The 23,269-nt window shown below is 42.0% G+C and overlaps 1 protein-coding gene and 1 long non-coding RNA gene across 3 annotated transcripts in view; both read right to left on the minus strand.

Moving 5' to 3' along the window:
* The window catches only part of LOC131228538 (isopentenyl phosphate kinase), a 55,594-nt gene extending 44,931 nt beyond the window's left edge, over positions 1 to 10,663 (minus strand). For both annotated transcript variants that reach the window (XM_058224263.1, XM_058224262.1), the window contains exons 1-3: positions 10,567 to 10,663; positions 6,591 to 6,818; positions 4,612 to 4,709 (exon numbers count right to left, since the gene is read on the minus strand). In XM_058224263.1, the coding sequence (XP_058080246.1) occupies positions 4,612 to 4,709; positions 6,591 to 6,818; positions 10,567 to 10,633 (393 nt within the window). In that variant the 5' untranslated portion in view covers positions 10,634 to 10,663. The remainder of the gene's footprint in view (positions 1 to 4,611; positions 4,710 to 6,590; positions 6,819 to 10,566) is intronic.
* An 8,910-nt stretch (positions 10,664 to 19,573) lies between these two features.
* Positions 19,574 to 20,221, minus strand: LOC131229155 (uncharacterized). The gene is made up of 2 exons (XR_009163191.1): positions 20,039 to 20,221; positions 19,574 to 19,690 (listed from the first exon to the last, which is right to left on the minus strand). It is a non-coding gene; the product is annotated as an uncharacterized LOC131229155 (long non-coding RNA).
* Positions 20,222 to 23,269: the final 3,048 nt, after the last annotated feature.

A 23,269-nucleotide genomic window follows, 5' to 3' on the forward strand; every position in this document is an offset into this window, starting at 1 on the left:
GGATTACTCAGCACACGATCCCTTCCATTTTCAAAGGAGAAAAAAAGGGTAGATGAAACCCTACCATTTTAGGAGGAGAAGAGACAGAAGGTGGTAACTACAGCGAGAGATTGCAGAGATGGAGAGAGATTGTAGAGAGGGAGGGGGATTGCAAAGAGGGACGGGGAGAGATTGCAGAGACGGAGAGAGATTGCCATTTTCAATGGCTGGTGCTTCTTCTTCATTGGCTGGAGCTTCATGGCTATAATGGTGGTTGGTGGGTTAGTGAGTTTCTCCCTCTTCCCCTCTTTTTAAAAATCTGACTGTTGAGCCTGCAAGTGACTTACAGGGAAGTGACTTCCCACCCCCATCCCCCTGTAGTTTTTTGGTAGATTTGCCTGTAAGTGACTTACAGGTGATTTTTCTCCCCCAAACACCACCTGTAAGTGACTTCCCTATAAGTCACTTACCACTTACCCAACTTACAGGCATCCAAATAGGCCCTTAGATTTCTCTAACGGCGGTTAGATTAAGTGATTTCTTTGTAAATGACTAAAATGCCCTTTGAACGAGGATGCAAAACCAAGCCTTTACAAATCAAATGGAACTTGTTTGTCAATTCACCTCACAACTTTGATCAAGCATCTTGGGGCATGTGATATCTAGGATGCTCATCAAGATGGCTCGACAATAAATACATCTTGGCCCAAGTATGGAGACAACATCTTGGGGCACACGTGAGATCTGAAAGGCTTATGCAATTGGCCCAAGAACGCAAGTCCTGACCTAATTACGTCACAAAGATCATATTTTCTCAAATGTAATTTTTAGACCATGATCCATCTTTAAGTGTGCCAATGATTTGGACAATTTTGATTCCCGCAAACTATGGAATGTGTAAGGTTGGAAAATCCCACTAAATTTCGATGTGAAAAGACTTCTTGCTGGAAGAACCAAGCTTAAGGTAGGTCACTTTTGCTAACCGAGAGCCCCGTGGGTGGAACTTTCATGAAATCCACCTTGTCCATCTAGTAAGCTGCCTCACTTTCATCCTAATGCTAAGGAGAATGATGACTGGCGTCGAACTACGATATTTTACACATATGCAAAATGTGGAGAGAAGAATTGCAAGGTGATCATTGATAGTGATAGATGTACCAATGTGGTCTCCACTAGCACTTTATCTTGTTTGGATTTGAAACCTGGACCGCACCCTCAGCCCTATAGAGTGCCATGGGTGGATGCATCTTCCATGCCTGTTACCCAGCGATGTCTCATGCCTATTAACTTTGGATCCTATTCAAATTCGCTGTGGTGCGACGTTTTACCTATGGATGTTAGACACATCATTTCGAGACGACCTTGGTGATTTGATCACGATGTGACAATATACGGCCGCTCAGATGTATGTTCATTCATGCATCAAGGCAAGAAATCACTCTAGTTCCTCCCCTACCAAAAAGCAATGTGGAAAAGAAAGCTGAGGGGAAGTCGAGTAATCCAAGGGATACGAGGAAATCCCAACCTAAGTCTCTCTATGTTATTAACGCCAAGGAGTTTGAGAGAGACTACGGTGGATTCGATGGTGTACACCTTAGTGGCTAGAGAAGTTACACCCAAGGTTAGTGTAGAGGGACCCCGGAGGTGAAGTCGATTTTTGATGAGTTTCACGATGTATTTCCAAAGGACTGACCAAATGAGCTTCCACCCATAAGGGACATCCAGCATGCCGTTGATCTTGTCCCTGGGTCGACTCTACCAAACCTTTCTCATTATCGAATGAACCCTACGGAGCATGCAGAGTTAAAGAGCCAAGTAGATGAGCTCCCCAGAAAGAGTTTCATTCAAGAGAGTTTTGAGTCCGTGTGTCGTACTAGCACTTCTCACGCCTAAGAAAGATGGCACATGACGCATGTGTGTGGACAGTAAAACCATCAACAAAATCACGGTCAAGTACCAGTTTCCCATACTGTCTTGATGCGTCTTGATGATATGTTAGACATGATAGCCAGTGCCACCATCTTTTCGAAGATTGACCTCAAGAGTGGATATCACCAAATACATATACGCCCAGGAGACAAGTGGAAGATAGCCTTCAAGACGAAGGATGGGCTATACGAGTGGCTAGTCATGCCATTTGGCTTGACTAAGGCCCCGAGCACATTTATCAGAGTGATGACCCATGTGTTGAGATCCTTTATGGGTAAGTTCCTTGTGGTATATTTTGATGATATTCTTATCTATAGCACATCAAAGGAATAACATCTCCACCATCTGCGGCAAGTTGCGGGGTCCTCAGAACTGAAAAGTTATACACCAACCTTAGGAAGTGCATATTTATGTCAAAGAGCGTTATCTTCTTAGGGTTCATCGTATCATCTGAGAACATGAGAGCAGACCCCGAGAAAGTTAGGGCCATAGTTGAGTGGCTTGAACCGCGCAATATTCACGAGGTGCAAAGCTTTCATGGCTTAGCAACTTTTTATAGGCGGTCCATTAGAGGATTTAGCTCCATCATGGCTCTCATCACGAATTACATCAAGAAATAGGAGTTTGTATGGACTAAAGCTACCTCAAAAGCATTTAAGGAGATTAAGGGCAAGATGAGCGAAGCCCCTATCATGCACCTTCCAGACAATCAAGCCTCACTACTGACAATGTTCTGTCTAATGGCAGGCCCACTACTCCCACTTCATCGAATATCGATGGTGATAAGATTAATATCACATTATCACGGGAAGAATATGCATGGCTCCTCTCATCTAATGGATTTACATCCAACAATGCACCTCCCACTTCTACAATCACCTTATCAGTCGTGTAAAACGTCTCTTATCATCTCATTCCTCTAATTGGATAATTGATTTGGGAGCGTCTGATCATATTTCTAATAATCTTACTTCCATTTCTTCTTTTGATCTCATTTCATCTAATATGTTTGTTATGTTAGTTGATGGCACCTCATCTACCATTGTTAGACTATATTGCTTAGCCAAATGCATACATGTCCCTATCTTCTGTCTTATATGCTCTTAAATTTCCCTTTAGACTTTTATCTATAAGTAAATTGCTCTGTCACTTTATTTCCTTCTCATTGTGTTTTTCAAGACCACAAGATAGGCAAGACAATTGGTGAAGATCATCAGAAAAATAGTAAGTACTATTTGGAGAGAGAATTAGTAAGTGTTGCGATGCTTCCAAAGGGTCCTGCAATCCAGTGGCATCATCGTTTGGGTCATCCATCTCTCCAGAAACTGCAAACTCTTGTTCCATTCCTTTCGAAGGTATCAAGTTTGGAGTGGTGAAACATGCCAACTAAGTAAACATTATAGAGTACATTTTCCTTCTAAAATTGATGAAAGAAGTGACATCCCATTTAAGGCAGTTCATTTTGATGTATGGGGACCAGCACGAGTCCCTAATTTGATCATTATAGAATGACATGGCTATTCTTATGAAACATAGGTCAGAAATTTTTTCCATATTTCAGAACTTTCATAGTAAAAATTAAAACTCAATTTGATACAAATCTGTATACATTTAGATCTGATAATGCTTTAGAATTTATATCTCCGGATTTTTCACCCTACTTACAAATTCAAGGCATTATTCATCATACCTCCCGTGCTTACACCTCAATAAAATGGAGTGACTGAGCACAAAACTAGACATCTGATTGAAGTAATTTGTGCTTTCTTATTGGAAATGAATGTTTCAGTCTTTCTAAGGTGATGCAGTTCTTACTCATACCATTTGATAAGCAGAATGACGTCATCAATTTTGAATGAAAAAACATAGTTCTTGTTGTTATCTCCTGATCAGTTAATATTTTTTGTTCCTCCCAAAGTGTTAGTTGTACTTTCTTTGTTCATCTATTTGGGCTTGGTAAAAATAATCTTGCACCTCGTTCTATTAAATGCAGTTTTTTCGGGTACTGCATTTAGAAAGGTTATCATGCTATTGTCCTTCACTTGAAAAGTATTCTGTGACAGTTGACATTACCTTTTTTGAGAATGTCCCATTCTATGTTAAAACTGAACATGTTGCTGAAGTTCACTCTTGTGGAAGTTCATTTACCTAATGTGTTTCCATCAAATCTTGTTGTTGAGCCACTACCTTAGAAGGATTAGAGATGCCTAAAAACAAGTGGATCACATTTTAGTTAATCGTGGTTAGAGATTTGGATCTCAAATACACAATGACTTCATGTTAACAGTGATTATGTATTCAAGATCAAGTTCTCTAATACATAATTATTGTTTTCTAAAATGAGATGAACCCATTTTTAAGTGTCTACCAAACAGGTCCTAAGATCTCGAATATACGGCGAAATCAACCTTGTGAAGATGTATCAGAACAAGTTCAGGCATCAAGTCCTAAAACCATTTAAGGAACAATGACATCTAGCATGGTTACATCAACCAATGCAATCTGTAGTATCCCGTGCCAATCGATGCCGTCAAAGGCATTAAAATCCATAGCAAGCAATACTATGAACATGAGGATAAATCCACACCAGCAAAGAAATCCAAGGAAAATAACAGAAAAAAAAGGCCAAAGAGCAACAATAAGTAGATAATCACAGCCTTTGGGAATTGGGAAGTAACCAAAGCTTGTAAAAAGGGATCTTACAGAAATACGTGTAGCCACAAAACCAGCTTTTACAAGGGGCATGTGCAATCCTCCTTTGTGGACCCCAGATCTACTAGCCTGGAAGTGCCCAAAAGAACCTGAAAACATGGAATGGCATGGTAACAAGCCTAAGAACAGACTAAATAAAACCCAAAGCTATTAGAATCATTGAGGCGCAATCTTTTTAGGTGAACTTGCATGGTTCACCAAACATACCCTGATAATCACCCTGCTGGAGTATTAATAATTCTACATATAGCCTAGATTCAGAATGCTCTTATTATTTCTACAATATCATCAGCCTATCCAAAACTTGCTCCTTCTTTGAATCATAGTTTCCAGACCCTTTTTTTTTGAAGGATGACAATTTATTGATAAAACGGCAGAGTCGAAAAGAATACAAAGAACAAGAAAAGAAAAAAATAAAATAAAATTACAGCACAGATCATTATGGACCAAAAAGGTTACAGCCACACAACTGTGCTACAACCGAGGCAAACTGGCGACTAAAGATTTCGCTTTAAGGAAAACTACCCTGGGATTCCCAGATACATCCCTAAAACATCTATTGTTTCTTTCACCCCATAAAGACCAAAGACCCACAAGAAAGGATAATCTCCATATTGCCCGACCCGAGCCTCCACAGCCTCCTCCATGCCTACTCCGAAAATTGCAAAGAATCTGTCCCAAACTTCCCTTGAGAAAGAGCAATGCATAAAAAGATGGTTGGCCGATTCCTCACTCTTCAAACATAGGAGAAAAGCATTCACAATATATAAACCCGCTTCCTTAGGTTGTCAATAGTTAGAACCCTGTTCCAACTCACTAGCCATGCGAAAGCCGCCACCTTTGAAGGAGCCTCATAGGACCACAAGAAGTAGGAATGGGCCATGACCCAACCCCCTGGCCAAATCATTAGAAATCGTATGAAAAAGGGAATTGACAAAAACATCCCCGACTTGGCCGCTTGCCATCGCACCAAATCGATCTCCTTTGAGAGGGCAACCCTTGATAATTGGTTTAACAAAGCCACCAATCCCTCAAATTCTTCATCCTAGAGATTCCAATGAAACTAAGGAAGCCATACCCCTTGAGACCCTTGGACCAAGAAACATGGATCTCCACGGCCACACGGGCCAATGTTGGATGTAAGTCTTGCAACTTCCAATCTCCCCGCCCCCCCCCCCCCCCCCACATAAAAAATCCCTTCTAAGCTTTTTCAACTTTTTTAGCACACCTTTCGAGCATATGAAAACAGACAAAGGATAATGGAAGACTAGCCACCAGTTTCCAGACTAGGAGAAGAATGCAGAAAAGGATGTGAAAAATGCCCCATTTCACAACATTTTGATAGCAGTTGTGCCATGCACGAAATGTAGGCATTTTTCAAGGGATGCAGATCTGCTAGTAACTACAGTCTGGATAGAGATTGAAGAACAAAATTCTATCAAAAACACCCAATTCATGTTAAATAAATTCAATCCCCCTGTCTTTAATCAGATGGATCACAAACATAATGATGTAAGCTTAGCAGACTGAGATAAGCAGAGAAAATTTGCACAACAAGGAAAGAGCATCCTTTCTACACTTAACAGAAATAAAAATGGGAGTTTACATCATGTAATCCAATTTAATTGGGGTCGGCTAAGAAAGAAAAAGAAGAGAGAAAAAAATGAAAAAAATGATACATTCTGCAGTATCATGTTGTAATACCAATCAGATGTTAGCTTTATTAGATGACGTCTAAGAAATAAAGAAGCATGGATTACAATCAGTTTCAATTCAGATTTATTAGATTCAAGAATCTAGGCTTTCTCATAATTCAGACATCCAAAAACTGGCATATTTTATTTTTTTTTACTCACATGGACATTGTCCAAGAAAAACCAAAATAGCAAGCATTAGGATTAGACAATCAGTTTTCTTTGTTTAATTTGGATAATAATTTCCAAACATACAGAAATAGAAATTCTGCTAACCTGCTCCATGAACAATAATAAAGTTACTCAAGCTTGACAATGGATGATCTCCAAAGTCACCTACAGTAGAAATTTCTGAAACTCCAGGTCTCTTGCTCCAATCCATTCCAGGAACCTTTTCTGAGGAGCTTGTTTTCATCATTGCTTGTCTCAGCTGTGAAGAAACTGTTAGTAGATTTTCTTCATTTATCTTTTCTATTTCGTGTTTGCAAGTAATTGCAGCACCACCTGGGATACAATATAGGATGTCAGCATATGAAAATGCCAATTTCCAAAGAGGCTTTCATTCTTTTTGCATTCTTTTCTGCTATGTATGTAACACATAAAAACAATATCCAACAGCAAATAATGCAATTTACAAGAAGTAGAAAAGCATGGAAATCTCAGACTAAGATCTATAATTAAAGGAGAATTAACAAAAATTATCATAAATAGATGTATCCAAAGCACTTGGAAGATTCTTTAAAAGGAATCGAAACAATTGACTTGCCACATCAAAGGGAGTTCCACCTTACAACACAATAGAAGCAAAGAAAAGAAGCAAGATGAATTTCTTCAGTGCCTTCTCTTATAAAAGTTTCTTGGTCCTTTTTCCTCAAGCAATAGCAATTACCTCCAACACCGGTCACTCCAATACAAGGTATTGGAAAAATACACAACTTGATGCTGTAATATGCAGAACAATACAAGTAGGATCATTCCAGCTGTTCTAATATTAAGTATATATGATATAGTTATATATACACAAATTGATGCTGTAATATATATTTGAAATGGTGAAAATTTTATGATAAATGTTGAATGCACAACAACAAGATATTCTGTAACGGTAATGGTGGTCACAACAGTAACAGCCGCCATAACGGTGACCACTGTTACCGTTACGATAAGAACCATAAATGACCGTTGCGGATTTTTTTCTTTTTTTGAAAAAAAAAAAAAAAATTGCATCGGCCCCATAGCGTGCCATTACAAGTTGTTTTTCCCCCCTGTCATGGCCATTACGACCTTGTAACAGGTAACGGTTACCACAGTTACTGAAACATATTGGCCATTACGGCGCACCTTGATGCACAGTGATGCAGCAAGATTGGAAAGAATGGAAGACTTAATCAAGATTGATGAATACACACCAATTAGAGCTCAAATATACTTCCAATGAGCCACATGTTTGATGAGAAATCCAAGATAATGGAATGTTGCTAGGAACCAAACAGCTTACCAATAAAAACTAGTAGTCACACACCATAGTATGAAGAAGCAAAACATGCTAAAAGTGGAATTAAAATAAAACTAAATAAATAAATAAAAACAGATTCTAAGAGAGAGGATGAACACACTTGAAAACTTTTACGAAGCTTACCATAGAGCCTTTGAAAAGCATCAATCTCCACCACACTCGCTTTTTGAGCACTCCAAGTTATTTAAGGATCACCTTATCTCTGGTGCTCCTTACTCTTCCATGGCTACATTCGTTAACTAAGGTACAACTCGTTTAGCCTCTGTCCTCTACTGTGAGGGTGGTTGATTCTTGAGCATCAAATCATATGACAGGTGAGTCGGATATCTTTTCCCCCATTGATGCATTTGTCAAGTTCATCTGTTATTTTGACAAATAGTGCCCTGTCTAAAGTATGTGGAATGAGTATTGTTTACCCTAGTCCCTCTCCCATTGTCTTCTATTGTCTATATACCTAATTTTTCTTTTAGTTTCGGTTAGTAAACTCACTAAATCTCTTAATTGTTACGTAACCTCTTAACATTGATATTATGCCTCTCAAGATCTAAGGACGAGTGAATATGGCAGCCTTTACTATCTCAATTGTGAGTCAATTGGAGTAGAAGTGTAGACAAGTAACCCTCCTTACCAACGGCACTATTGTCTTATAAACAGGCTTTGATTATTATGATGATGATCATGGTCATAATGAATTATTATAAGAAAGAAAGTTATGATTCTATACATTAAATTCTCTTAAAAGGCAAGTGGATTCAAAAGGGTTTGGGAAGGCTGAGAATGTAAGGGGGAAACGAGAAGGGACATTTTAGCGAAGAAGGACGTGATGTGATGAGAGAGAAGGCCCAGCAGCCTACTAACATTGTTGCATTTGCTTGCTCAATCCGTTTATAAAATCAATTCGATGCCTGTGTGAAATGAATATCAAATGATCTCTCTCTCTCTCTCTCCCCCCTCCTCTCATTCATTCGATTAGTTGTTGTTTTTATATGATGATAGTTTTTTCTTTTCTAATAGGTCATTTGGTGTCCACCAATCAGATGATGGTGATCTTTCCATCTATTGACCTTTTCCAGAAGCAGTGGCCTTCATGATTGGGCCAATCTGGATTCACATCCACCACAACTTGATAGACAACAAGGATGATTCACGGTAGACTTGTTAGGTGTGATCTAGTGAGCTAGCATGTTAACAGACCACGGCTAGAAAGCATGGCAATTAGGACAACCTTATCCATCCAATTTTTGGTCTACAATTGCGCGATGAAGAAGTGAGAATCCTAACTGTTCATGTTATCAGATGTGTATATTTGCTTATATTTTAGATGGATTCCCATTGCTGTAGTTACCAGAGCTTACCTATTGTTATCTTGGAAGTAACTTTGACATGATTACAAAGAAACCATCACTGTTGGACTCAAAATAGGCAAATAGCCATTCTTTACAATGTCAAGACGTATGTACAAAGAACTTGATGTATACACACCTCATGTGCCAACATGGAAAATGCAAATGGAGTTAAGACTCCTATGAATAGTCTTGCACCATTTAAAATTAATGGTGACTCATCCTCCTGACATGCGGTACTCATGAACAGCTATCCAGACCAGCCAAATTGTGGGTCCCGTTATGGATGGAGCGTATCTCTAAAACCACATTGATAAGCAATGCCAACCATAATTGATGGCTATTGAAAGGATGATTAAATGCAAAATAGTGAGTGGTCCGAAGTCAGAGAAAAACAGGTGGTTAATATTATCTTCTCATCGCAATTTTTTAGTTATACTCCACAATACTTGGCCAACAATTACCTTTCAATATATATATATATATCAAAAAGTAACATAGGAGTTTAGCCAATGGTAAAAGATCCAAATCGTACCCCACCATGTAGATCCTATCACAGGTCAACCTAGTTGGATCAGTTGGTCTGGTTTGGGTTGGACCACTCACCAAAACGGGTCGGTCAGCCTTCAGTCCAGGTTTCAAAACATCAGAATAGATAAAAACTTTGATACTCTGGCAGAATGTGATGGATGATACACAAGCACTTAGAAATTGCATATGCGGAATACAATTAATTAAAATTAAACCAAATTATGGGTCCTAATTTAGATGTATCATCTATTAAAACTATGCATATCTGATTATCTAACTATTAGATTGGGGCCATTTATTGGATTTTTTTAAAGGGTGACATTTATTGGATGGTAAAAAATGAAAAACTAAAAAAGGGTCCTATTTCTACAAACAAATGATCGCAAATTAAATATATGGATTTTTCAACTAATATGATTTTGAGACCATGATTCAGCAATACTAAGTTCCACAATCTAGTCAGTTTGATTTGAATTAATGTCTGGCATGTGTGCAATTTTTGAGTCCGTGTGTCAAGCGTCATATGTGCCTAACTATAAGATAACTCCTCAATAGAATAACAGAGTAGGATGATATAGAACAGCTACATCCAGATAGATTCAGCAGCCCCAATTTTGTAGTTTCACAATTGAAATGTCAATCAGGGTAGTGTAATATAAGTAGTCGCTCCCATTTCCGTTCCAAATAGATTTTTAATTGAACTGATGAATCCTGATACCTGCCACCCCTTAGTGGAGGCTGTGGATCCAAAACGTTCATTAATGGATCCTATGAGTACGGAAAATATCCTAGACATCAGTTTTTTTTTTTCCCGTAGTCAAGGATTTCTATTTAAAACGAGGAGGAGAGGGAAAGTACGGACCGAGTTTTACGATGCAACGGATAGGAGTGGTGTTGAGGGCAGCCGCGGGGTCCTCCATTCCTTGCATACCGCGTATAGACGTTTAAGAGAGCAGCGACTGCGGGCTGGAGTTAAGGGGACTCGGACTTGGCAGTGAGCCCTCCAGTAATCTCGGTACTGGTCGGTGCTGTGTGGGACCCACCGTGATGTAGGTGTTTTATCCACTCCGTCCATCCATTTTAATAACTCATTTCAGGCAAAACCCCAAAAACGAAGCAGGTCTAAATCTCAGGTGTACCACACCACAGGAAAAAGGTGTGATTGAATGCCCACCATTGAAAACTTCCTAGTGCCCACTCTAATGTTAGCTTGCCATCTCACCTGTTTAATAGGTCACACGGACCCGAATGAAGGAAAACACATATATCAGCTTGATCCACAACTTACGTGGCCCCCGTAAGCTTTTAATAGTGGTAATCACCCTTGTTTTCTGTGGTGAGGTCTATTTGATTTTTGGACCCCCATCATTTTTGGGCTCATGCCATAAAATAAGATGTAAAAATGGTTTGACGGCACAAATAAAACACATATATCATGGTAATAGCATGAAGCTTTTCCATCACCGAACAGACTGGGTACTGGAGGGGTCAATGCCGAATCGGAGTGAGGGGTTTGCTGACTCCATGGCTCAAACGCCAATGCAGATCGAGTCAGCTCTCTTACCACTTGCACCATTGAGAACCTCCTACTTATGCAAGACATTGTTTAAAGAAACATAAGACAGAGAATTGCCAGTGTATTGAAGAGAGAACAAAGCTTAAAATACTTGAGTGTTTTATAAATGAGAGGATTTTTCTAATAGATGGACGTAAAGGTATGTGTGGATTAAAGTAAATTAAATGAAAGGGAGAGTAATCAAATTGGGAGTAAATGAGGTATATTTAAAATTTTAAGGAAGATAGAGAGATTTAGAAGTAATAGATGTAAAATGTCTTTTTGGCTCCTTTGTAGGGTTGCATAGTAAACAAAGGTGTTGTTGGAGGAAAAATATTACAAGTCAATAAGTCGACTTATGAAATGGACCAATTCTACTGACATTTTCCAAACTCACTAGGCGACGAGCCTGACCGAGGCCCACTTGTCCCGAGCCAAGAGACGAGGTTTCCAAGGAGACTGAAGCACCCTCAAGGATACTCAAAAAGGCCCTCAGGGGCCATACAATGCCGACCTAGTCATGGGTCGACCATAACTCGAATATGACCCGAGCATATCATGACCCAGCCCCAGTCTGGCCCACACTCAGGGCCGACCACAGGGCCGTTACTGGTCAGCCAATAGGTCGGTTACGGATCGACACATGGTCGATTAAGGATTGGCTATCATCTTCATCGGTCATCATCAGCTGATTATGGATCGGTTATCATCAGTCGACCATAATGGAATCAACGCATGAACTGGCCAGTACAGGCCGCCTAGACAAGACAATACCAATAGATTGGCCGATGATTCATGAACCGAGCATTGCGTTCAGCCCAAAGCCGGACCAAGGAGACGTCTCGAGATGAAATATTTCTTTCCCGAGATTCTCGAAAGATAACATCCGATCTCGAAAATCTAGGAGATCGAAGATCTCGGGATCGACTTGGATAAGGAATTCAAATCTCCTGCAAATCAGAGAAATATCTCAAATCCACGGGATCGCCTCCTCTATAAATGAAGACGCTGAAAGGTGAAAGGTACACATACATACTCATATTCTCACCCCTGAGCTATTATTATACTCTTAGACACAGAATCCAAGTCTGACTAAAGCATTGGAGGGTCCCCTGTATAAGCCAGAGTCTCATTTGTCCTCTCCCTATGCAGGTGTCCGGGCAGCAAAAAGGGGGTGAGCAGAAAACAACATCAACAGTTTGACACCGTCTGTGGGAACCAACTTTGTAAGTCGTTTTCGCTCTACCAAGAACACTACACAACCTGGCATGGAGAGAGGGAGAAAGAAAGTTCCAACTCCTACTGAGGTGACTCCGATTACAACCTTACCAGCGGCCGGTCAAGCCCCACGACCCGTGGACCAGCCAGCGCGACCGGAGACTCGTTAGGGCTCTCCAGCCCGCTAAGCAACCTCCAGTTCAACTAGGCATACTCAGCAGAACCGAGGGAATGACCAACGTGATTCTTGAAAAAAAGACATCAAATCCGACCTGGATTATATGAGGCAGATGTTGGAACAGATGCAGTCTCAACATGCACATGAACCTGATCGAAGGGAAGGGCGGTCGACTGGCGTCTGCCAATCCGACCTACAACCTGCTGCCCCATGAGCATTTCCTCAGTCAAGTCGGCCCCGACTCATGTTTCAGGTACTATCCCCTTGCCTGCTTCCAACCTTCGCCATGAGATAGATAGGAGGAGGCGCAACCGACCCCCAGCCGAGGAAACGGTGGAAAGCGAGGAACTTTGGAAGATTGAGATCTAAAATCTGCAGAAACAGATTGCGCATATGAAGCAAAATCAGTCGGACGACTCTCCCGAAAAAGAGGAGGCAGAATCCCCATTTGTAGCTGACATACTGCGTGCTTGGTTACCAGAAAGGTTCCGCCTACCGTAAATCGCACTCTACACCAGAAAGGCCAACCCAACTGAGCATGTAGAATCCTTCCGGACCTACATGGAGTTACACGATGCCTCGAACGCATTCATGTGTCGAGCTTTTTCACTTACTCTATCCGACGCTGCCATGCTCTGGTTTAAACAATTAAAACCAAAGTCCGTCAGTTCGTTTGCCGAACTCAGCGATGTTTTCGTCACGAACTTCATCGGGGGAAAGAAGAAACTTAAAGTATCAGCGCATCTGAATAACATAGTTCAGAAAGAAGGAGAGCTTCTCAAGAACTAGATTAAACGCTTCAATCTCGAAGCCCTACAAGTCCGAAAGCACTCGGATGAAACGGCACTGAACGCCATCATGCAAGGGCTAAGAGATAAGCGCTTTCTCTTCTCTTTGGACAAGAACCCCCCGTCTACATTGGCTGAGTTCATGAACCAGTCACAGAAATATGCCGACGCCGAGGAATCTAGGATCCTGCGAGAGGCGACGCAAAATAAAAATGCCTCGGCAAAAGAATCGACAAAGAAGGAGACCGACTCAACCAACAAAAAATGGAAAGATGATCTGCCTCGGGACGAATGTAGGTCGGGTAAGCGACCTGACAATAAGTTCACGACATACACCCTGCTCAATAAGCCTCAGGAGCAAGTCCTGATGGAAATAAAGAGTGAAAATTTCGTCAACTGGCTGAACAAACTGCGAGGCAATCCCGATCGGTGAAATAGGAACAAGTATTGTCATTTCCATCATGATCGTAGACACAATACGAGTGACTGCTTCAACCTGAAGCAGAAAATTGAAAGGCTCATCCGAGAAGGTCATCTCGGTGAGCATGTGATCCAAGAGCAAATAGAACCGTGATTGCGGAAGAACGCCAGAATGATAACCAACCAACAGAGGAAATTCGTACCATCGTCGATGGTCATAAAGGCGAAGGCGACTCAAACAATGCTCGAAAAACCCATACAAGAAGCATTAGTCATCCTGAGTCTCACATCATGATTCTAGCTCGGCCCTCAAAGGAGAGAAAGTTAGAAAAATATAACGTGACGTTCACCGAAGAGGACGCTCGAGGCATCCACCACCCGCATGATGACGCTTTGGTCATTACTATCACTATAGCGAATCGTAGGGTCTTCAGGGTCCTCGTCGATACAGGTTCATCTACAGATGTGTTGTTCACCTAGGCTTTCGATAAGATGGGCATCGAACGGTCGACACTACAGCTTGTGAGAACTCCTTTGATCGGCTTCTTCGGCGGACAGGTTCTCCCTGAGGGAACCATTCAGCTCTCCTTCACCGTCGGGGATGTGCCACATCAAGTGATGATTATGATTGACTTCCTCATAGTCGACCAATCTTCAATCTACAACACAATTCTCGGCTGACCCTCGCTATGTCTTCTCCAAGCCATAGTCTCTACATACCACCTCTCCGTGAAGTTCCCGACTGAATCGAGAGTTGGGATTGTTAAAGGGGATCAACACAACGCTCGACGATGTTATGCCACAGTAATGAAAGATCCATTAGAAGTGGAGACGATTGAGTCCCTCGACCCTCACGATGAATCTCCCGAGTGTGGTCAGCCGATCGAAGAGCTCATCCAAGTCTCGCTTGATGAATCCGACCCATCCAAGACAGTGTAGGTGGGGTCATCTTTGACATCTCCACTAAAGGACAAACTTGTCACTCTGCTGCGACGATACTCTGACATTTTTGCATGGTCTCATAAAGACATGCTCGACATCGACTCATCAGTAATCACTTATTGCTTCACTATTGAGCCGACCTACAAGCTGGTCCGACGAAAGAGGCGTGCTCTCGACCCTGAAAGATATGTTATAATAGAGGAAGAAGTGAGCAAACTTCTTTGTCGAGGAGGTGTACTATCCCTATTGGGTAGCTAACATCGTCCTAGTCAAAAAAGCCAATGAGAAGTGGTGGGTCTGCATGGACTACATCGACTTAAATAAAGCCTGCCTAAAAGACAGTTTCCCTCTTCCTAAGATCGACCAATTGGTTGACAGCACCTCGAGGCAAGAGTTCCTTAGTTTCATGGACGCCTATTCAGGCTATAACCAAATTGTAATGCATTCGAGTGATAAATCAAAAACCACCTTTGTCACCGACAAAGGCCTTTATTGTTACCAAGTGATGTCGTTTGGGTTGAAGAATGCAGGAGCGACCTACCAAAGGTTGGTCAACAAGATGTTTGCACGCCAAATAGGGCTGACAATGGAAGTGTATATAGACAATATACTCATCTAAAGCATCCGAGCAATAGATCACGTAGCCGATCTCGAGGAAATGTTTCTCATCCTTTGGCAATACCAGATGAAATTGAATCCGAGTAAATGCGCCTTTGGTGTAAGCTCGGGTAAGTTCCTCGGTTTCCTGGTCATCCAGAGAGGGATCGAAGTAAATCCTGAGAAGATTAAAGCTTTGCTCGACATGAAATCGCCTACGACAATCAAATATATCTAGAGGCTGACTGGAAGAGTTACAGCACTCAACCGCTTCGTGTCCCGAGCCACAGACAGATGCCTTCCCTTCTTTAAATAGCTAAAGGGGCGGCAGATAGTCAATTGGATAGAAGAATACAAAACATCCTTCCAGCAGCTTAAAGCACACTTAGGGTCGCCTCCCTTACTCTCTAAGCCCGAGCCAGCAAAACACTGTTGATGTACTTAGCTGTTTCTGATGCTACCGTAAGCTCGACCTTGATCTACGAGCACGAGGAGAAGCAGTTTCTAGTTTATTACATTAGCAAAGCTCTTGTTCCAGTAGAAACAAGATATCTGACCTTGGAAAAAGTGGCTCTAGCATTGGTTATTTCATCCTGATGCCTGTGGCCCTACTTCCAAGCTCATTCGATAATTGTTTTGACCGACCAACCGCTGCGTCGGATACTTTAAAAACCGGAAGCTTCGAGACAACTCACAAAATGGGCAATCAAGCTGAGTAAGTTTGACATCCTTTATAAACCTAGAGTCATGATCAAGGGTCAAGCAATGGCCGACTTCATCGTTGAAGTAGTGCAGCAATCCGAGCCAACTTCAGCTGAATTAAAGAGGCCGACTAACTAGCAAGTTTAAGAACAGACCACTCCCGCCCATCCCCTTTGGAAGCTCTACGTTGATGGCTCTTCCAACTCTAAAGCAAGCGGGGCAGGGGTTGTCCTGGAAACTCCTGATCACACACACATGTAGTATGCCTTAAGACTTGGATTTCAAGCCTCTAACAACACAGAAGAATATGAAGCTTTGCTCCTAAGACTTCGTTTGGTAACCAGTTTGGGAGTCACTCATCTCAACGTGTACAGTGATTCTCAATTAGTCATCAACCAGATAGCTGATATCTACCATACTAAAAAAGAGAGGCTAAAAGCCTACCTACAAAAAGTAAAAGAGTTGATCGGTGGGTTTTAACACTGTACCGTCATCCGGATCCTGTGAGCCAAAAATGCCAAAGCCGACCTTTTGGCGAAGCTCACCTCGGCCGATAAAGATGAAACCCCCAGGTCCATCCCGATTGAGTATGTTGTCAAGCTGAGCGTCAATGAGACTGACTCTGCAGCCGTGCTCCCCATTAATTCGGGACCTACTTGGGTCGATCATATCATTCGATATATCGAGACTGGAGAGCTGTCTAAAGATTGAGTCGAGGCCAGACGACTGAAGATCCAAGCCGCGCACTACACTATGCTCAACAAGATCCTATACAAGAAAGGATTCTTCGCACCACTCCTGAGATGTCTACGACCTAGTGGGGCTGACTACGTCATGTGAGAAATTCATGAAGGTATCTGTGGCAATCACTCTGGAGGACGATCATTGGCTCACAAAGTTGTTCAGCAAGGTTACTACTGGCCGACCATCCAGCAAGACGCTCGGAAGCTCATCCAAAAATGTGATAAATGCCAAAGATTTCGCAACAGTTCCTCGGCAGTCACCGGAGGAGCTCAACCCAATGGCCGGCCCTTGGCCCTTTGCTTAATGGGGAATCGACATCATCAGGCATTTCCCAATAAGGAAGGGACAGACCAAGTTTGCTGTTGTCGCTATAGACTACTTCACCAAGTGGGCAAAAGCCGAACCCTTGGTCAAGATAACCAAGCAGAAAATTACAGATATTGTTTGAAAAAGCATTATCTGCCAATTTAGGATACCTCGGACTATCATTTTTTACAATCAAAAGCAGTTCGACAATCGGCAATATCGAGATATGTGCCAAAACCTCGGGATCAGGAACATTTACTTATCTCCACGTCATCCCCAAGCGAATGGACAAGTTGAAGCTGTTAACAAGATAATCAAGCAACATTTCCGAACCAAGCTCAACTGGTCTAAAGGAGCGTGGGCCGAAGAACTTCCCAAAGTTTTGTGGGCCTATTAAACCATGGCTCGGACTGCGACAAGTGAGACCCCGTTCTCCCTAGCATATGGGTCAGAGGCAGTTACCCCTATAGAAATCGGGTTGCCAACCGCCTGAGTAAGCTCGTTCGATGAACAAGACAACAAAGAACTACTGGTGCTCAACCTCGACCTTCTGGAAGAATGAAGAGAACAAGCTCAGCTTCGGACGATCGTCCATCAGCAGCAGGTATCTCGATTCTACAAAGCCCAAGTCAAGATTAAACGATTCCGAGTGGGAGACTTAGTCCTCTGAAAGACATTCCAAAACACCAAGGAGGTCGGTGCAGGCACGTTGGGGCATAAGTGGGAAGGACCCTACGTGATTGTTAGCACCATCCGACCCGATACATATCGATTAGAAGATCTGACCGGCCAACTATTGCCTCATCCTTGGAATGTCGAGCACCTCAAAGTCTACTATCCCTAAGTCAGTCAATGTACAATCATCGTTTAGCCTTCATCAGCGGCGAACATGCCAAGATTCACTACAAATAATGTAAATCGGACAATGGATTACGAGAAAAAAATGTATTCATTGATCAGATCAGATGAGAAATATTATAATAGTATTGTTCTAGCGTTTACATCTGTAACGCCCCGACTTTTTAGGACTCGAGTACACGACTCGTTTCCAAAAACCCGAGTGTTAACTAAAGGATAGTCAAAGTCGAGAGTATATATTTTTTTCATTCTATCTTTCACCAGGTTAATCAGATGAGCGTAGAATGGACAAGTAAGCATAAAGGGAAATTTCAATTTTCATTTAAAATAAAGGAAAATTTCAAATTTCATTTAAAATATACAAGTGGCTGCCCATAATGACTTATACAAACCAATGTCTCCAAAATTAACAAATACAATAATTACATGATACAATACATGAGAAATAGTAGAGTGCATGTAAATTTGAGCCGCAAGACCCCTCAGCTTCTCAAGGTAGATATAGTCATGCAACTCTGGCACTTGAACCTGGCTCCTCATCAGCCCGAACCTGAAAATCACTTAAGCCACCTGTGCTACCTGTATGGTTATATTTATTTGATGGATGAGTGGCCAACTCAGTGTGAACTCCCCTCAAGATTACACACCGCTGCATTAGGTAAGCATAGTTGTAAAACAAAGCATACAAAATAATACATGATGCAAGTCTTATTAGATGCATATATGTGTGAATGCAATCATCACCTTAGGGATGCTCATCCATGCGGATAGTGGGCCGTCACCTATGTAATCATCGAACCTGAGAAACATCATCCAGTCGGAATCATCAAACCTGGGAAACATCATCTAGTTAGAACAATACGTACATCACGTACGATAACAATAGATGTTGGTCTATACCATGTATGCATGATTAACCAATCCATTATTAATACAATTACAACCAACCAATTTAAATAAGCTCATGGTCACTACGGGGAGCACATGGCCCAGCGTAGGCTGACAACTTGGGCATAGGTCCCATACCACCATCCCCGGCTCATGAGACTACCATCTTAGGATGTTTAATGGAAACTTGTCGACTAGTAACTAATCATATTACAGTATATTGGGCTTACCATCGCATAGTTGTATGGTATAAAACATCGAACCTATATAGGAAAAATATCAAATAAAATCATGTAGGGCGAGTATCAAAATATGCCACATAAGGCGAATATCAAAACCATACGATAGTGACCATCCTTAAAAACCATTGGGCACAACAACCCTAGATGGTAAGCCCACATTAATGATCCATCTAGACCACCACTCAATAACCACCAAGTCGAAGGTCTATTACGATCACAACTAGTCAAGTTACATCCCAAGTATGGGTGTACATTCATATGTAGGAATTTTCCAATAATGTACCAGTTTAAGTTCCATAAGCAACCCACAAAAAGAAATCCACAAGCACGAGCAATTATACAGGATAATCATAAAAGCATATAATACAACAATTCAATTTCCACCAGCTAACACATGTGATTATAAAGCAAGATATCAATTATGAATTTAAATAAAAACTATAACATAAGCTAATGAGAAGATGGAAAGCTCAAGGGGAAGAATCATCACCTTATACTTTGAATCGCCTTCTAGTGTCACTAAGTGCTTGTACCCTTAGAATTGTATCCTACCACAAATCATGAACTTGTACAATTAGATCCAAGTTCTAATCACTACCTAGGGTTTAAGGTCATAGCCTAGGGTTATCTTTTAGGGTTTTAGTGTAGAATTAGGGTTTAGGTTTTTAAATTCAATTCCTAGTTGATGGAACAACGATATTAATGATATTACTAATCAAAATAGCAATCTAATGATGGTTGGATAACAATAACACTAATTATTACATTATAATATTAATTATAGTTTCTAGCCAATAGCATTGAAATGACCTTAATTGATATAATAGATAGGAATAATAACAATGTTATTGATAGCCAAGGTAACTTAATTGATGAAAAGAGATGAAAAATCTCACTAAAGTTGACTCGGTTCGAGTCATGCTCTCCTTCTCTCCTTCTCTCTCTTATTCTCCTTCCTTTCCTTCTTACTAGCAAGAATCTGGACTGATCTAGACTTGATGGCTCAGCCGAGTCGGGACGCACTGACTCGGCAGTGCATAGTGCGGCCCACGCTCGCACTCACTCTTTCTTCTTCTTCCTTTTCTTTCTTTCATTTATTCTCCTTCTCTTCTCTCTCCCTAGACTTTCCAAAAGCCTGAACTGGACCAACCCACGCCTAACCCAGATGATCAGCAACCCTAACTCACCCGACTCGGCCCGATGACTCGGCTCGGTTTGAGCTGCTGGCATGGTGCAGCAGCTTGGTGTGGCTACCCAACACACGCACCCTCTCACTCCACTGATTCTCTCCTCTTTCTTTCTCTTCTTTTTCTTTCTCACCTACCTGCTAGAAACACCCAGCGATGTCCAACCATCTCGGCCTGACTCAAGCTCGGCCGGAGTGCAACAGTTGCACAACGCACTCCCTCATTCTCTCCCCTCTCTATGCTTTTCTTTCACTTTCTTTTTCCTTATTTCTCTCCCCACGCCATCACCAGGTGATGAGAGTCGAAAAACGGCATTCCGAACTGAGTCTGACTCAGTTGGAACGGCGGAAAAGATGGGTGCCATTAATGGCGGATCTCGAACGGAGGCTCCCTCCTCTAATCCGACAGCATGGGAGGGTTCATATGAACTGTAGAAAGCTTATGGATTGGCTTTTTCAAAGCTCTAGGATTGTTTGGGCGGTGGGTTCGGGAGGAGGAGAAAATGGCTAATTTCATGGCTGTGGCTGCAAAAATAGATGGTGAGCTACTGTTCCTCGATCCACACACCTTATATGCTCGCCCTAATCTTTCCTGAACCGTCGGATCAACAGCCAGTGGTCTGGATCTCCTCAAGCCGAAACCGCCTCCAAAACCGTGGGTAGAATGAAGACCGGTTGTGGTTTTGAAGCCCTAAACCAGAGCTAAACTGGATGGCTGAGATGTGCTCGAACGGAGGGCTAAGATGAGAGGTTTTCTCCTCACACGGATCACTCTTGTGGCAGCAGCGGAATGGGATTTCTGTTTTTGAAAAGTTAGTTTTTCACAGCCCATTAGCAACTAGATTTGTGGCCACACACGTGTACATCTCCATGCGAAATGGCCTAGGTTATGGTCAGACTTTAGTCGTGCACACGATGGACGGTTTGGATCCCTAAGCTGGGTAGTAGAGGTGGGCCATGATTGAAGCAAATGGAAACAATCCGTTCGATACGGGCGCTGGTAGGAAACAGAGGAGAGAGGGATTTCTTCCCTTTTTGAGAAATCACGGGTCAGCCTACGTATGACCGTTTCAGCGATCCGGTGTGCAGTGTTCACACCAAACATGGTGTACGTGCACTCCATTTTAGGGCCCATTGTGATTGAATCACGAGATCTGCACCGTTCGTTCCTCTTGGGGGGCCCTGTATTAGCCACTAACCAAAGATGGGGTGGATCCAAGGTCCAGGTGGGCCATATTACTCGATTCGCATTCTTCTAGTGTTGATCACGTTGACTCAATGGCCGGATCAACTCCAATTCGAGCATCAACGGTCGAAAGGTCCTAAGGGATCGTTTATATGCTCCAGACTTGTTGCTGCCTAAATAATAATAATAATTTTTATTTATATTTTATATTATTATTATTATTATTATATGCACTTACATACATACACATATATGTGTGTGTGTGTGTGTGTGTGTGTGTGTGTGTGTGTGTGTGTGTGTGTTCATATATAGTTCGTGTTGTGGGCCACTCTATAGGTTATTAGGACTATCATCCTTAGTTTTTATATTATTAAATGTTCAATTACTATCATTATCATTATCTTTATTATTTTTCTAAGTTACTTATCATGGTCTGTATCTTGACCAATGCCTTTTTTTTACTATAGGGTTTTATAAGAATGATTAAATCATTTTTAAATTTGTAAGTGGGCCACACAGATTTTTGTCATAGTCTATGAGGATTTGACGGTCAGATTGATTCTAAACTTGCTCATTGGTGACCTCTAGGGTTCCTAGCCTAATTTAGGTGAGAATCGTCGATAAATCTAATGATTATAGGAATTAATTTGTAATTATCAAGTGATGATCACCCGATGGAGTTTTGAAGACCAGATGGATAATTTAAGTCTCGAGATTCATGTTGGACAGTTGGATTAGGTTATACACCTTAGCTTGAAACAACATCTGACTTGATCTATCCTTGTGATAAGATGAATACCACAAGCCTCAACCGCCAGTTTAGGTCATAGTCTGGAGTCATAACCTTACCCTAACCGATCAAGGGTCAATCCGGGGTGGATTGACTTTAGACCCTACAGACGCATCGTGGATTGCCCTAGCTCAAATCTAAAAGATAAAAAGTCATTAGGGTCTAGAGCGGGCTGAACTAAGCTCTTACGGGCCCGTCATCACTACAGTCCACAATAAGTGGTTAAGATGGTCAGATCACGAACTATTAAATGATGCTGAGTAATATAGGCTACGTGTGCTCCCACACATGTTCACTCTAAGTTTGACTCGAATAGTAGCACCCGAGTATTGAAGAATACAGGGTGTTACAACATCGGTATTACATTGGTTAAAAAGACAACAAAAGTACATAATGTCAAGGGTGGACGATGCTCACTTCTGCAGATGCTCTCGAGCCCGATGCTCGGTGTGCTTGAAGTGCCTAAAACAGATTTGGGGAGCAGAAAGGAGTGTTACTCCGCAAAGCTAACTTCTTGGCTCAGCCGCCTCATCAAGAGCTAACTCAGGAGCCGCTGAAGGACCTGCCTCAGGAGGAGCACGGGAGTCGCCTCAGTGTATGCCTTGGGGTCAACTGCAACTCCCTTGCTCGAACCGTTGGATCCTGACTCGCTCTCATTGAAGCTAGAGAGGTCGAGCTCGAAAAATCTCTCCTTTATCCCCCTCACGCACTTGGTGTAACCTTGGTGGAAGAGGGTGTTCCTCTCATCCCCAAAGGCCTAGGATGACAAATGCTCCTCCACGGCCTCTCTTCGAGATATGACGAGGGCGGCCTTGGCCTTCGCCTTGATCCGATTGGCCAAAGCACAAGCCTCATTGCATTCCTTGCGGCTCTTATTAAAGGGCTTCCTGGCTCTTCCGATCGTGAGGCCAGACGGGCCCTTTACACCAAAGACTCTCCGAGAGCGACCCTTGTTGCCTCGAACT

This window comes from Magnolia sinica, chromosome 16 (assembly GCF_029962835.1).
Source record: "Magnolia sinica isolate HGM2019 chromosome 16, MsV1, whole genome shotgun sequence".
In the NCBI taxonomy this organism is placed as follows: Eukaryota; Viridiplantae; Streptophyta; class Magnoliopsida; order Magnoliales; family Magnoliaceae; genus Magnolia; species Magnolia sinica.